The sequence below is a fragment of the Haliotis asinina genome, chromosome 14, assembly GCF_037392515.1.
Source record: "Haliotis asinina isolate JCU_RB_2024 chromosome 14, JCU_Hal_asi_v2, whole genome shotgun sequence".
Classification (NCBI taxonomy): domain Eukaryota; kingdom Metazoa; phylum Mollusca; class Gastropoda; order Lepetellida; family Haliotidae; genus Haliotis; species Haliotis asinina.
Window position 1 is genome coordinate 840,688 of NC_090293.1, and position 16,151 is coordinate 856,838.

At 48.1% G+C, this 16,151-nt stretch overlaps 1 protein-coding gene across 9 annotated transcripts in view; it reads right to left on the reverse strand.

Annotated features, from left to right (window-relative positions):
* Nucleotides 1-390: 390 nt before the first annotated feature.
* The window catches only part of LOC137261247 (uncharacterized), a 36,508-nt gene continuing 20,747 nt past the window's right edge, over nucleotides 391-16,151 (reverse strand). For all 9 annotated transcript variants that reach the window (XM_067798963.1, XM_067798970.1, XM_067798971.1 and 6 more), the window contains 3 exons: nucleotides 15,948-16,148; nucleotides 10,669-11,228; nucleotides 391-2,946 (listed from right to left, as the gene is read on the reverse strand). In XM_067798963.1, the coding sequence (XP_067655064.1) occupies nucleotides 1,606-2,946; nucleotides 10,669-11,228; nucleotides 15,948-16,148 (2,102 nt within the window). In that variant the 3' untranslated portion in view covers nucleotides 391-1,605. The remainder of the gene's footprint in view (nucleotides 2,947-10,668; nucleotides 11,229-15,947; nucleotides 16,149-16,151) is intronic.

A 16,151-nucleotide genomic window follows, 5' to 3' on the forward strand; every position in this document is an offset into this window, starting at 1 on the left:
GTTCGAGTAAGTTTAGTTTTACGCCGCACTCAGCTACTCCAGCTACATGGTCTGTAAATAATCGAATCTGGACCAGACAATCCAGTGATCAACAACATTAGCATCTATCTGCGCCATTGGGAACCAATGACATGTGTCAACCAAGTCAGCGAGTCTGACCACCCGATCCCGTTAGTCGCCTCTTACAAGCATAGTCACCTTTTACGGCAAGCATGGGTTGGTGAAGGCCTATTTTACCCCGGGACCTTCACGGGTCTAACACTGTTCGAAAGAATGGCACACCGAATCACGTAGCAGTCGATGCTCCAGTTTTCAGCAATTAATTGCTTGTTGTAAAACCAGGGCAAACAACCTTTTTACAGGAATGTCAACTGTCGAAACAAAATTCACTTTATTTCAAATTTTTATTGAGAAAATAAATAACATGGCATCACTGTCAGATAATGATGATGATGATATTGATGATGACGACGGTTGCTGATTATCACTCTGACAGTTCCAAATTACTAACAATGCCAAGTACATAGGTGAGGGGCTTGTTTACCACCTTTCTAACACTGTCCTACTTGGCACTAGACAGTTCACATTACAGGAAATAAGGGTTGAATGGACCAAAGAATATAACAATACAAGAATGGTGTGCAGCTGTAAGGCTAACAGTGGAGGGATGACTGGACCTGTAAGCCGTACAGGCAACAAATGAGACTGTCCCCCACTGTCCACTGGTGAATGGCCCTCTAACACAGATTTACTCAAACTGAAGTCAATAACCTAATGAAACACACCACCTTCAGTCCTGAATGATGTGTAGTTGCATCAACTAAACAATGTACTATGCATTCATTCAGTGTTGAACCAAAAACTGCTTTAAAATACTGCCTTAGTTAAGCAAAATCACAGTTATCCCTTGCAATCGAAATCAAAACATCTGAACAGGACAAGAAAGGTATTTCTTTTAATATATAATCACTTCCATTTTCCCCCAATCATATCCAAATTCTGACATGCTGATTGCTGTCCCACTAGTGATTCAAGTCACATTAAAATCGTGTTTGCTGTCAGTTATTGGCAGCATTGTGATTTGGATCATGAAATTCTTGACTTCTTCGAGAGGCATGTTTAGAAGTTGGTGAATCAGATAAGCACAAATCTTTATGGATGATCAACTTCTTTATTTAGGTGCACCAACGTTTCAATACAGTATCGTTGTCAAGCAGGTGATTGGAAGCTGTATCGACAAGTCGCTCCATCTGAATAAAGAAGTTGCTCATCCATAAAGTTTTGTCCTTACATGAAATTCTTGAATATATTTCTTGTTGACTGCCTACTTTGAATATGGGACAAAATATTTTGTAATCAAATTTACTACAGACTTATGTAAATACCCTTTATATTGCAAGATGCCCAACACAGCACCTATATTCCAGTGTGTGCGTCATATGCCTGTGTATTACCGGATACAGACTGTACCTTACCAGGTACAACTCTGTACCATCCCAAACAGATGAAATAGTTAAGGACTGGCATATCATACAGGTTCTTTACAATCCGTTTCAACCACCACCACCCCACCCATCCCGGTTAATGTCACACTTTAATTAATGTCTACACTGGGTCATCAGGTTCACTTTTCGGGACATTTGACATCTGAACATCAAAGTCGGAACTGAGGAATTCCTCTGTGCCAAACTGAGGTGTTGCATGGTCACCTGACTCCACCAGGGGCAAAGACTGGTCAGGTGCAGACTGCGGGAATGCTGATGTTTGATTTTCTGGGTCAGCATGTGAATTATCACTAGTCCTGTCTGGGAACGACTCACTGTATCCGTCTGAAACACTACTTTCACTGGGATATGTATATGAAGGAGTCACCTTGGTTTCAGTTTGGGAAACTGAAGATTGTTCTAATGAATTGAGTTGATCTGTGGAGGTGCTGGCAGTGGACTGGTTAAACGTGGATGTGCCGTCTTGTGACTGGTCAAATGTAGACGTGCTGACTTGTGATTGGTCGAATGCAGATGATGCGACATGTGATTGGTCAAATGTTGATGTGCCTGGTGATTGATGGAGACTGCCATTGGATGACTGCTCAAAGTTGCGGTTGGGCGAGTCGGGAGACGACACGTCAAGGTCTATGCCAGGAACAACCTGCATGGCCTCCATCCCAGCCTGAGCTGCAGGACTGTCAGTGTCAGCAATGGGGTCGGTCTGGCCACTCATCTGCCTGTCCGAGTCTGATCTCGTGTCACTCTGATTGGACATTGGGCTCATGCGTTCAAGGTCAGGAGGAGGACTGGCGTGGTGTGTGGGATTAATGCTTAGTTCATATTCAGGATCAATACATTCATTCTTTACAATAATCATGGGCATGGCATCGCCATCTTCCTGAGTGTGTACTACCTGGCCTCCTCCCCCTCCATCTCCACAGTCACCATACAAGTCCACATCAGAATGCACACTGTGGTCAAACTGTTTGCTATGGTAACTAGAATTTGCCTGGTCTTCTTCACCAAACACTCGGTCAAACTCGACCTTGGGAGGAGACTGATTGGTACTTGTTTCTGAGTCACATGTGGTCTGAGTGCACATATCTGTCTTGCCCTCGCCCGTTTCCTGGGCCTTCTGGTCAACCAGCACCAACAATGGAGACTTGACGTCCTTCACAGACATTTGTGGAATGGTGCCGGAGCTGACAGCATGTGCCATGTATTCCTGACAGCACATTGTGAGGTGTTCCATGCGCAGCATCAGAGAGATCTTGAGAAGGGAGGACGCATTGTTCGGATTCAAGCGGAGGACACCATCATATATGTAGGTAAGGAACTGGTAGACAATGTCCAGCTTGATGTCTGGTGGCATCTTGAGACGCAACTCGGTGGCAGGGTTGAGGTGGTCGAAAGATGCCCGTAGATAGGGGCTGGCAGCAAACAGCACCATACGGTGGGCCTGCAACACCGATGGGTAGACATGAATACTGTGTGGTGCATGGGGAACATAATGACTGGATATTTCATCTCAAATGACTTAGCTGCATGTTATTTCCACATGTAAAAAAACACAAGCTACATATCATACACAGTGACACAATCTAATTCCATCGCATGACATATAACAAAAATACAGTACTCTACATACACACAAAATCCCTCCACAGTTGAGTCAGTGCTTACACAAGTCACACAGCCCTCTCACTCACTCACACTTTTGTCAAAAACCCCCATGACTGCTGTATGGATCACCCAGTCTGTGATGTCAGATCTAGAGATCACCCAGTCTGTGCTGTCAGATCTAGAGATCACCCAGTCTGTGCTGTCGGATCTAGAGATCACCCAGTCTGTGCTGTCAGATCTAGAGATCACCCAGTCTGTGATGTCGGATCTAGAGATCACCCAGTCTGTGCCATCAGCTTTTGCCCTGTGACTGCCGTATGTATCACCCAGTCTGTGCTGTCAGATCTAGAGATCACCCAGTCTCTGATGTCGGATCTAGATCTACCAGTCTGTACTGTCAGATCAAGAGATCACCCAGTCTGTGATGTCGGATCTAGAGATCACCCAGTCTGTGCCATCAACTTTTGCCCTGTGACTGCTGTATGGATCACCCAGTCTGTGATGTCAGGTCTAGAGATAACCCAGTCTGGGCTGTCAGATCTAGAGATCACCCAGTCTGTGATGTCGGATCTAGAGATCACCCAGTCTGTGCTATCAGGTCTAGAGATCTACCAGTCTGTGATGTCGGATCTAGAGATCACCCAGTCTGTGCCATCAACTTTTGCCCTGTGACTGCCATATGGATCACCCAGTCTGTGATGTCAGGTCTAGAGATAACCCAGTCTGGGCTGTCAGATCTAGCCCTATGACTGCCGTATGGATCACCCAGTCTGTGATGTCAGATCTAGCCCTATGACTGCCGTATGGATCACCCAGTCTGTGATGTCAGATCTAGAGATCTACCAGTCTGTGATGTCAGATCTAGAGATCACCCAGTCTGTGATGTCAGATCTAGCCCTGTGACTGCCGTATGGATCACCCAGTCTGTGATGTCAGATCTAGAGATCACCCAGTCTGTGATGTCAGATCTAGAGATCACCCAGTCTGTGATGTCAGATCTAGAGATCTACCAGTCTGTGATGTCGGATCTAGAGATCACCCAGTCTCTGCCATCAACTTTTGCCCTGTGACTGCCGTATGGATCACCCAGTCTGTGATGTCAGGTCTAGAGATAACCCAGTCTGGGCTGTCAGATCTAGCCCTATGACTGCCGTATGGATCACCCAGTCTGTGCTGTCAGATCTACAGATCACCCAGTCTGTGATGTCAGATCTAGAGATCACCCAGTCTGTGCTGTCAGCTTTAGCCCTGTGACTGGCGTATGGAACACCCAGTCTGTGCTGTCAGATCTACAGATCACCCAGTCTGTGCTGTCAGATCTAGAGGTCACCCAGTCTGTGATGTCAGATCTAGAGGTCACCCAGTCTGTGCTGTCAAATCTAGAGATCACCCAGTCTCAGCGGTCAGCTTTTGCCCTATGACTGCTGTATGGATCACCCAGTCTGTGCTGTCAGATCTAAAGATCACCCAGTTTCAGCGGTCAGCTTTTGCCCTACGACTGCCACATGGATCACCCAGTCTGTGATGTCAGATCTAGAGATCACCCAGTCTGTGCTGTCAGCTTTAGCCCTGTGACTGGCGTATGGAACACCCAGTCTGTGCTGTCAGATCTACAGATCACCCAGTCTGTGCAGTCAGATCTACAGATCACCCAGTCTGTGCTGTCAGATCTACAGATCACCCAGTCTCAGCAGTCAGCTTTTGCCCTATGACTGCCATATGGATCACCCAGTCTGTGCTGTCAGATCTAGAGATCACCCAGTCTGTGCTGTCAGATCTAGAGATCACCCAGTCTGTGCTGTCAGCTGTTGCCCCATGACTGCCATATGGATCCCCCAGTCTGTGCTGTCAGATCTAGAGATCACCCAGTCTCAGCGGTCAGCTTTTGCCCTATGACTGCCATATGGATCACCCAGTCTGTGCTGTCAGGTCTAGAGATCAGCCAGTCTCAGCGGTCAGCTTTTGCCCTATGACTGCCATATGGATCACCCAGTCTGTGCTGTCAGATCTAGACATCACCTAGTCTGTGCTGTCAGATCTAGAGATCACCCAGTCTCAGTGGTCAGCTTTTGCCCCATGACTGCCATATGGATCACCCAGTCTGTGCTGTCAGATCTAGAGATCACCCAGTCTGTGCTGTCAGCGTTTGCCCCATGACTGCCATCTGGATCCCCCAGTCTGTGCTGTCAGGTCTAGAGATCACCCAGTCTGTGCTGTCAGATCTAGAGATCACCCAGTCTGTGCTGTCAGCGTTTGCCCCATGACTGCCATATGGATCCCCCAGTCTGTGCTGTCAGATCTAGAGATCACCCAGTCTGTGCTGTCAGCGTTTGCCCCATGACTGCCATATGGATCCCCCAGTCTGTGCTGTCAGGTCTAGAGATCACCCAGTCTGTGCTGTCAGCGTTTGCCCCATGACTGCCATATGGATCCCCCAGTCTGTGCTGTCAGGTCTAGAGATCACCCAGTCTGTGCTGTCAGCGTTTGCCCCATGACTGCCATATGGATCCCCCAGTCTGTGCTGTCAGATCTAGAGATCCCCCAGCCTGTGCTGTCAGCGTTTGCCCCATGACTGCCATATGGATCCCCCAGTCTGTGCTGTCAGATCTAGAGATCACCCAGTCTGTGCTGTCAGCGTTTGCCCCATGACTGCCATATGGATCCCCCAGTCTGTGCTGTCAGGTCTAGAGATCACCCAGTCTGTGCTGTCAGATCTAGAGATCACCCAGTCTGTGCTGTCAGCGTTTGCCCCATGACTGCCATATGGATCCCCCAGTCTGTGCTGTCAGGTCTAGAGATCACCCAGTCTGTGCTGTCAGCGTTTGCCCCATGACTGCCATATGGATCCCCCAGTCTGTGCTGTCAGATCTAGAGATCCCCCAGTCTGTGCTGTCAGCGTTTGCCCCATGACTGCCATATGGATCCCCCAGTCTGTGCTGTCAGGTCTAGAGATCACCCAGTCTGTGCTGTCAGCGTTTGCCCCATGACTGCCATATGGATCCCCCAGTCTGTGCTGTCAGATCTAGAGATCACCCACTCTGTGCAGTCAGCGTTTGCCCCATGACTGCCATATGGATCCCCCAGTCTGTGCTGTCAGGTCTAGAGATCACCCAGTCTGTGCTGTCAGATCTAGAGATCACCCAGTCTGTGCCATCAACTTTTGCCCTGTGACTGCTGTATGGATCACCCAGTCTGTGATGTCAGGTCTAGAGATAACCCAGTCTGGGCTGTCAGATCTAGAGATCACCCAGTCTGTGATGTCGGATCTAGAGATCACCCAGTCTGTGCTATCAGGTCTAGAGATCTACCAGTCTGTGATGTCGGATCTAGAGATCACCCAGTCTGTGCCATCAACTTTTGCCCTGTGACTGCCATATGGATCACCCAGTCTGTGATGTCAGGTCTAGAGATAACCCAGTCTGGGCTGTCAGATCTAGCCCTATGACTGCCGTATGGATCACCCAGTCTGTGATGTCAGATCTAGCCCTATGACTGCCGTATGGATCACCCAGTCTGTGATGTCAGATCTAGAGATCTACCAGTCTGTGATGTCAGATCTAGAGATCACCCAGTCTGTGATGTCAGATCTAGCCCTGTGACTGCCGTATGGATCACCCAGTCTGTGATGTCAGATCTAGAGATCACCCAGTCTGTGATGTCAGATCTAGAGATCACCCAGTCTGTGATGTCAGATCTAGAGATCTACCAGTCTGTGATGTCGGATCTAGAGATCACCCAGTCTCTGCCATCAACTTTTGCCCTGTGACTGCCGTATGGATCACCCAGTCTGTGATGTCAGGTCTAGAGATAACCCAGTCTGGGCTGTCAGATCTAGCCCTATGACTGCCGTATGGATCACCCAGTCTGTGCTGTCAGATCTACAGATCACCCAGTCTGTGATGTCAGATCTAGAGATCACCCAGTCTGTGCTGTCAGCTTTAGCCCTGTGACTGGCGTATGGAACACCCAGTCTGTGCTGTCAGATCTACAGATCACCCAGTCTGTGCTGTCAGATCTAGAGGTCACCCAGTCTGTGATGTCAGATCTAGAGGTCACCCAGTCTGTGCTGTCAAATCTAGAGATCACCCAGTCTCAGCGGTCAGCTTTTGCCCTATGACTGCTGTATGGATCACCCAGTCTGTGCTGTCAGATCTAAAGATCACCCAGTTTCAGCGGTCAGCTTTTGCCCTACGACTGCCACATGGATCACCCAGTCTGTGATGTCAGATCTAGAGATCACCCAGTCTGTGCTGTCAGCTTTAGCCCTGTGACTGGCGTATGGAACACCCAGTCTGTGCTGTCAGATCTACAGATCACCCAGTCTGTGCAGTCAGATCTACAGATCACCCAGTCTGTGCTGTCAGATCTACAGATCACCCAGTCTCAGCAGTCAGCTTTTGCCCTATGACTGCCATATGGATCACCCAGTCTGTGCTGTCAGATCTAGAGATCACCCAGTCTGTGCTGTCAGATCTAGAGATCACCCAGTCTGTGCTGTCAGCTGTTGCCCCATGACTGCCATATGGATCCCCCAGTCTGTGCTGTCAGATCTAGAGATCACCCAGTCTCAGCGGTCAGCTTTTGCCCTATGACTGCCATATGGATCACCCAGTCTGTGCTGTCAGGTCTAGAGATCAGCCAGTCTCAGCGGTCAGCTTTTGCCCTATGACTGCCATATGGATCACCCAGTCTGTGCTGTCAGATCTAGACATCACCTAGTCTGTGCTGTCAGATCTAGAGATCACCCAGTCTCAGTGGTCAGCTTTTGCCCCATGACTGCCATATGGATCACCCAGTCTGTGCTGTCAGATCTAGAGATCACCCAGTCTGTGCTGTCAGCGTTTGCCCCATGACTGCCATCTGGATCCCCCAGTCTGTGCTGTCAGGTCTAGAGATCACCCAGTCTGTGCTGTCAGATCTAGAGATCACCCAGTCTGTGCTGTCAGCGTTTGCCCCATGACTGCCATATGGATCCCCCAGTCTGTGCTGTCAGGTCTAGAGATCACCCAGTCTGTGCTGTCAGCGTTTGCCCCATGACTGCCATATGGATCACCCAGTCTGTGCTGTCAGATCTAGAGATCACCCAGTCTGTGCTGTCAGCGTTTGCCCCATGACTGCCATATGGATCCCCCAGTCTGTGCTGTCAGATCTAGAGATCACCCAGTCTGTGCTGTCAGCGTTTGCCCCATGACTGCCATATGGATCCCCCAGTCTGTGCTGTCAGGTCTAGAGATCACCCAGTCTGTGCTGTCAGCGTTTGCCCCATGACTGCCATATGGATCCCCCAGTCTGTGCTGTCAGGTCTAGAGATCACCCAGTCTGTGCTGTCAGCGTTTGCCCCATGACTGCCATATGGATCCCCCAGTCTGTGCTGTCAGATCTAGAGATCCCCCAGCCTGTGCTGTCAGCGTTTGCCCCATGACTGCCATATGGATCCCCCAGTCTGTGCTGTCAGATCTAGAGATCACCCAGTCTGTGCTGTCAGCGTTTGCCCCATGACTGCCATATGGATCCCCCAGTCTGTGCTGTCAGGTCTAGAGATCACCCAGTCTGTGCTGTCAGATCTAGAGATCACCCAGTCTGTGCTGTCAGCGTTTGCCCCATGACTGCCATATGGATCCCCCAGTCTGTGCTGTCAGGTCTAGAGATCACCCAGTCTGTGCTGTCAGCGTTTGCCCCATGACTGCCATATGGATCCCCCAGTCTGTGCTGTCAGATCTAGAGATCCCCCAGTCTGTGCTGTCAGCGTTTGCCCCATGACTGCCATATGGATCCCCCAGTCTGTGCTGTCAGGTCTAGAGATCACCCAGTCTGTGCTGTCAGCGTTTGCCCCATGACTGCCATATGGATCCCCCAGTCTGTGCTGTCAGATCTAGAGATCACCCACTCTGTACAGTCAGCGTTTGCCCCATGACTGCCATATGGATCCCCCAGTCTGTGCTGTCAGGTCTAGAGATCACCCAGTCTGTGCTGTCAGATCTAGAGATCACCCAGTCTGTGCTGTCAGCGTTTGCCCCATGACTGCCATATGGATCCCCCAGTCTGTGCTGTCAGGTCTAGAGATCACCCAGTCTGTGCTGTCAGCGTTTGCCCCATGACTGCCATATGGATCCCCCAGTCTGTGCTGTCAGGTCTAGAGATCCCCCTGTCTGTGCTGTCAGCATTTGCCCCATGACTGCCATATGGATCCCCCAGTCTGTGCTGTCAGCTTTTGCCCCATGACTGCCATATGGATCCCCCAGTCTGTGCTGTCAGGTCTAGAGATCACCCAGTCTCAGCGGTCAGCTTTTGCCCTATGACTGCCATATGGATCACCCAGTCTGTGCTGTCAGATCTAGACATCACCCAGTCTGTGCTGTCAGCTTTTGCCCCATGACTGCCATATGGATCACCCAGTCTGTGCTGTCAGATCTAGAGATCACCCAGTCTCAGCGGTCAGCTTTTGCCCTATGACTGCCATATGGATCCCCCAGTCTGTGCTGTCAGGTCTAGAGATCACCCAGTCTCAGCGGTCAGCTTTTGCCCAATGACTGCCATATGGATCACCCAGTCTGTGCTGTCAGATCTAGACATCACCCAGTCTGTGCTGTCAGATCTAGAGATCACCCAGTCTGTGCTGTCAGCTTTTGCCCCATGACTGCCATATGGATCACCCAGTCTGTGCTGTCAGATCTAGAGATCACCCAGTCTGTGCTGTCAGATCTAGAGATCACCCAGTCTGTGCTGTCAGCGTTTGCCCCATGACTGCCATATGGATCCCCCAGTCTGTGCTGTCAGGTCTAGAGATCCCCCTGTCTGTGCTGTCAGCGTTTGCCCCATGACTGCCATATGGATCCCCCAGTCTGTGCTGTCAGCTTTTGACCCATGACTGCCATATGGATCCCCCAGTCTGTGCTGTCAGGTCTAGAGATCACCCAGTCTCAGTGGTCAGCTTTTGCCCTATGACTGCCATATGGATCCCCCAGTCTGTGCTGTCAGGTCTAGAGATCACCCAGTCTCAGCGGTCAGCTTTTGCCCTATGACTGCCATATGGATCACCCAGTCTGTGCTGTCAGATCTAGAGATCCCCCAGTCTGTGCTGTCAGGTCTAGAGATCATCCAGTCTGTGCTGTAAGCTTTTGCCCCATGACTGCCATATGGATCCCCCAGTCTGTGCTGTCAGGTCTAGAGATCACCCAGTCTGTGCTGTCAGCTCTAGCCCTATGACTGCCGCATGGATCACCCAGTCTGGGCTGTCAGCTCTAGCCCTATGACTGCCGCATGGATCACCCAGTCTGGGCTGGGAAAACAAGTGGTTGAATGAATGAACATAATTTATCCTATCAGGGCACTCAAAACATCTCACACAGCCATGCTTGGTAACCTCAGTCACCTAAACACATCAGTCACAACACACCAGTCATGACACATCGGTGATGACACTCAGTCAAAAGCTGGGTCACCATATCAAGGAACAGTGATTTCATTTGATTCCAGCTGGCCGGAGACCTGTCTGCTTCTGTGTCAGTGCAGACGATCAGGATGGAATCAACATGCCCACCAAAACTACACAACTTACCTGCAGCTTCATCCCTCCAACCATGATGGCTGCATCCACAAACTTCCCAGACTTCCACAGGGCAGACAACTCCGTCATGATATGAGAGCTGTGGTCAGGGTTAAGGAAGGCTCTCTCAGAGGCATCAGATTTCACCTCTGAATTCCTACTTGAACTCATCTGGGGTTTGGGCCTTGTTATCTGTCGCTGAGGTGACCTTGATACTTGCTGATGTTGCAAGGACCGGTGCTGCTGAGTAGACATTTGCTGGATACCAACTTGTCTCTGTGGAGGTCGTACGACAGACCTTGGTGCAGGCATTCGATGCGATTGGTCAAATGTTGACATGTTCCGTCTCTGAACAGGGGCTTGACCCATCTGTCTATTCATCTGAGGCACTGTCCGCTGGGCTTCCAGTCTGGGTCGCTTGAGAGGTGGTGCAGCTGACGTAACCGTGGCCGAGGGCATCCTAACACGGGGTTGCATCCCTTGAGCAGGACGATTCTGCATCCCCTGCGAGGGTCGACTCTGCATCCCCGGTCTAGAGGCCACCTGGGTGTTGCCATGGTGAATCTGCTGCGCTGAAACCCAGTATACACTACTTGAAACACAAAAATATGAAATTAATAGAAACATGCTTCCTTTCATTTTGATATCCTATAAGATTACAACTTGAGAATGGTGGGTGTACAAAACAAAGCTAGGCAACACTAAGGCTGCCTCCAACACCCAGGGTTTGATAATAATCATGGTACTTCTGGCCCGATCAGTGACATCCAGTGATGAATAAATTGTCTTATTTGTAACTAGAAAGTATGACATGTCAGACCTCAAGTAAGACAACAGAAAGAGAGACCATAGATATCGTTCAGCAATCCTGACAGGGGACACAAGCTGAAGTTCTGACCTCAAGGCCCTGGATCGTGTACAGAACAGAGTCACCATGATGGTACTTTCATACTCGGTCTGAACCAGGATGACATTCTGAGAAAGTGTGTGTAATGTGCTTTCCACTCTCCATCAGTGCCATGTCTGGTGACCCTGCCATGATATTGCTGAAACATTGTTAAAAGCTATATCCTCTACACTAACTCACTCCCATCAATACACAACAGAGTACCTCATGGGCCTGTATATCTATCCTCAATTAAGCAGACGGTGATATTCTATTAACTCCCTGAAAGATATACAGATTGTACCCTAGCAAAACTGGTCATTTCCTCTAGCGAGGTGCAGGTCCACAAGTGACAGACAGTATCAGCAATGATCTATGCTATGGCAACAGTGGCAATCAATGAGCCACTCACTGCTATCACCAGATCTCCATGGGTTGGCTCTGAAAACCTTGGCCTAGATTTTCAGAGCTCTCTTAAAGCTGAGATCGCCATAAGTGTCTACATTAACATTAACATTGTGACTATCTTAGCTCTAAGATATCTAGGTCCTGCATCGGACCCAAGGACTTGTTCATCCCAGATCCCAAAGCATCATAAATGTGGTGCACGAGTGACCTACTCCTCTGGAATCTACATAAGAGGACAAACATAATGCACTGGAGACCTAGAGGAGTAAAAACATAATTCACAAACACGTTTTCCCAGATTTGGATGTCAACAGTGGGTACAACTCCTTGTAGAATCGACACCCTGTCACTGGTCCCGCATCAGGGTCAAGGTCACCACAAACTCTCTGGACGCGATAGAACTCTTTCTTTAACTTCTTGATCTTCTCCTTGCACTGGACCCATGTCCGCTTGATGCCCGCCGTGTTGAGAAGATGGGATATATGTTCATACACTGTCTTGTTGCGATACAGGTGCTTCAACTCCTTCTGGACCGATGGGTCGCTCCACAGTTCAAACAACTTCAGCACCTCTGATTCTGACCAGTTGTATGCACGCTTCTGAGTTGAATCCTCCATATTTGTAGGATATACTTAAACAGGTTTTCAGTATAGTGTAGACCTGGGAAGCATTTGTCCTTTGTAAGTCGAACTAGTTGTCAAAAATAATGTTACGCTAACTTCCTACAAGCTTCTACCACCATTCTTTAATTATAAGGTCACTGGTGTCTATATCCCACATGCAACTGATCAGTGCAGTAGCACCACAGTGCCAATATATGTGGATATGTCACGTCCAAAAATTCAAATCAGAAAACCACATCCGAACACTTTTTGTAGCTGGTGCAATATTCTGATAACTCTCTTATTCCACATGATGGCAACATATTCTTTATCATTAGACAATAATCCAGTCACAGTGTTGAACTATGTGCCTACAGCCTACATCAGCCCCTTGTATGTCTGGAGGCAGCTGTCAATCTGAGCCAGCAAGCCCAGGACAAGCTCCTCCTCCCTGCCCAGCAAGTCTGCTAATGTGTGCTACATTCTGGCCTGGGTTGAAGATCTGGCTAAATATAGCCTGTATTGATCCACAAATAGCGGGCTATTGGAGTCAGCCAGCTGGGCCAAGAAGGGTTGTCATGAGCAGCCTGCAACACAGCCTTCCAACTCCCTTCACATAGGAGGTCATGTAGTTTACAGAGAGACCACTACCTGGACCCACGTGACCAACAGGCAGTTTCACTGAGGATTCGATGCAACCTAGTAGTAGTGTAATTGCTTTACTAATAGCTATCCAACAATCACCAGTACACAGCACAGGACCTCATGTCTTTGACAGGATGAAAGATTTAGAAAAAAAAAACAACAACAGTCATTAGAAGATGACATATCCCCCTAGCCCCCACATTTTTAAAGGACAAATCATCTCACAGGTACCTGATGTTTTTTTAGACCAAGTTTGAATCGTTTCCATGGAAATCAAACAATAAATGACATATATCTGTAAAGCCCGAGAAAACACCACTTCAAGATCTGTCACATATATCTGTTGAAAGATATGAAACAGTTTTCGAGTTGTGCTCCAGAAACAAAGTCGATCCCTCCATTGTGAGTCCAAATCCGAAATGTTTCCATGGAAACCAAGAAAAATAAGAATGTCAAAACTTTGTTAACAGCAAAAGACACTACTTTGTGGTCGGCCTCACATATCTGCCAAATTTTGTTGAAAGATATTTAGAGGTTTTTGAGTTCTGCACAGGAAACGAAGCCCACCTCACTATTTTGAGACAAAGTCTGAATCGTTGCCATGGAAACCCAGAAAATAATAAATCACAAAAACCTGTAAATAGCAAAAGGCACCACCACTTTAGCTTCTGATTGATATATCTACCAAGTTTTGCAGAAACATATTCAATGGTTTTCGAGTTATGCTCTGTAAACGAAGCCCTCCCCACCATTTGACTAAGACCAAAACGTTCTTGGAAACATTAAAAAATAAAAATACCAAAAATCTGTAAATAGCAAAAGGCACAACCATCGGTTCAGATTATTATATCTGTCAATTTTGGTTTAAAAATTATTGAACTGTTTTTGAGTTATGCTAGGGAAACAAAATGATTTAGAACAGACAGACGTGGCATCAACTACATCCCCCCGCATTACATGCTGGGAGGATAAAAACCTGAAATTTTTAGATGCCCCCCCAACTTGAAATGCTTCACAGGACAATAAATGATGATTTGTTTGAGAGGTTGGGGTAATAGGGATGACAATGCTTCATGGATGACAGAGCAGAAAGAAAAACAAAAACTTTTTTTCTCCAACTAAACAACTTTGCACTCTGGAGCATGCGGAGGATGAACTCAGCACCATTACAGAGTTGGTAAGTACATGGCTACAATTCAAGTGTGAACAACTCTCTAATATGTATCAAAGTGTCTCTGCCTTGAGATCTGTCTCAAGGGGTGGTAGGGTAGCATACAGGTTAATGTGTTCATTTGTCAGGCCATACATAACCTTTCTCAGTGTGTCCTCTCAAATGACTGCTGGTAGTGAATGAGTAAGTTGAGTTTTGTGCCAAAATCTGCAATAATTCCAGCAATATGGCAGTGGTGTCTATTTAATCGAGTCTGGACAGGATAATCTAGTGATCAACAATATGAGCACTGACACTGTGCAAATGGGAACAATTTACATTTGTCGACAAAGGCAGCGAGACTGACCACCCAATCCAGCTACGACAAGCATAGTCGTCAAGTATGGGTTGCTGAAGACCTATTCCACCCTGGATCTTCACAGGTTCAGAGGGTTGCCGGGGGCCTCAACAGACTCCATATATAGTTTACATATTCAGACAGTATGCTTCTACACCTCATATTCCAAACATATCAATACCTTTCTTCCTGAAATCAGAGAGGGCAGCATTTTGGCCTATAGAGAGTGTTGCCCGGGTTTGATCTGGCACTGCAGCCTGACCTACTGTCCCATCCTCAGCTATGCACACATCAGCCACACCCAGGATGGGGGACCTCAGTACAGACTGAGCATGGTTTTCCCCTCCTGAACTACAAGTTACTGATCGCTTGTCCACACTGCTCAATGAGAGTCCCTTGGAATTGTTTCCACTTTTCTCCACTAGACTGAGACGAGAGGCAACATCTCGCCTCAATCTCGATGCACCATCCTTGTTGATCTGCATTGACGATTCAACTGTTAACTTCCTGCCAAGAAATCTGTCCATACAAGATGGCTGATGGGAGTCCCTTTTCTCCTCAGAGCAAGAAACAGAGGGACAATTAGAACTGAATTCGTCAGATGTATCCATCTCCTTCTTGATGTGAAACAGCGACTTGACCGACGACTCCTCAAGAACTCTCTGCACAGTTGCCATGTCATCCTGGCAAGTCGACGACATTGTCAGGTCCATCAGATGGTTGTGGTCATCCCCGACCTTTGTCAGCACACCATCTGCTGTTACCAAAGTGGCTGAACAAGTGCGAGTGCAACAACGCCAGTAGATCTTATGTCCGAGTGCTCGTACATTGTAATAACGATACCCGCGAAACTGAACTGCAGTCTTGCCTCTGCGGGTCGTGATGAACTGGATGCCTTCACACGGGTCCATTTCGGTGCAGGTCAAGGTCAGCCTGGTAAATAAGGACCTCAATGAAATATCGTTGGCATGCCAGACATAAGTTGGCAGAAGGCCAACTGAACAACAGAACATCCATGCATGCTGGTGAGGGAGGATGACCTCTCTCTGACCCTTTGTCACATGACCAAATTCTCATGTCATAAAATATTCTCAAGGGAAGAGGATAGAGAAAGGGGGTAAATATGCATTATGTGCTGAACAATGTAACAGACACACATCAACAATAAATGTTAGTTACATAAACAGGAGCAGAAATACCCAAAGCAACAGAGTTAGAACAAGAGGTAGCAACCCAACTTACCTCTTGCGATTCTTTGCTGCGCAAAACTTGGTCTAAAGGTGTAGCCTGGATTCCTATTGACTGGCGATGGAGTTGGTCTTGGGTCAGATTTGGACTGACCTGCTATGTCAAGGTCAAGGTCAGGTCTGTGTATTATCTGGGGCTTCACTTCCTGTATTGACACGGAGGGGTCCACCACACTGGACGTCCCGCTGGGCTCCCCTG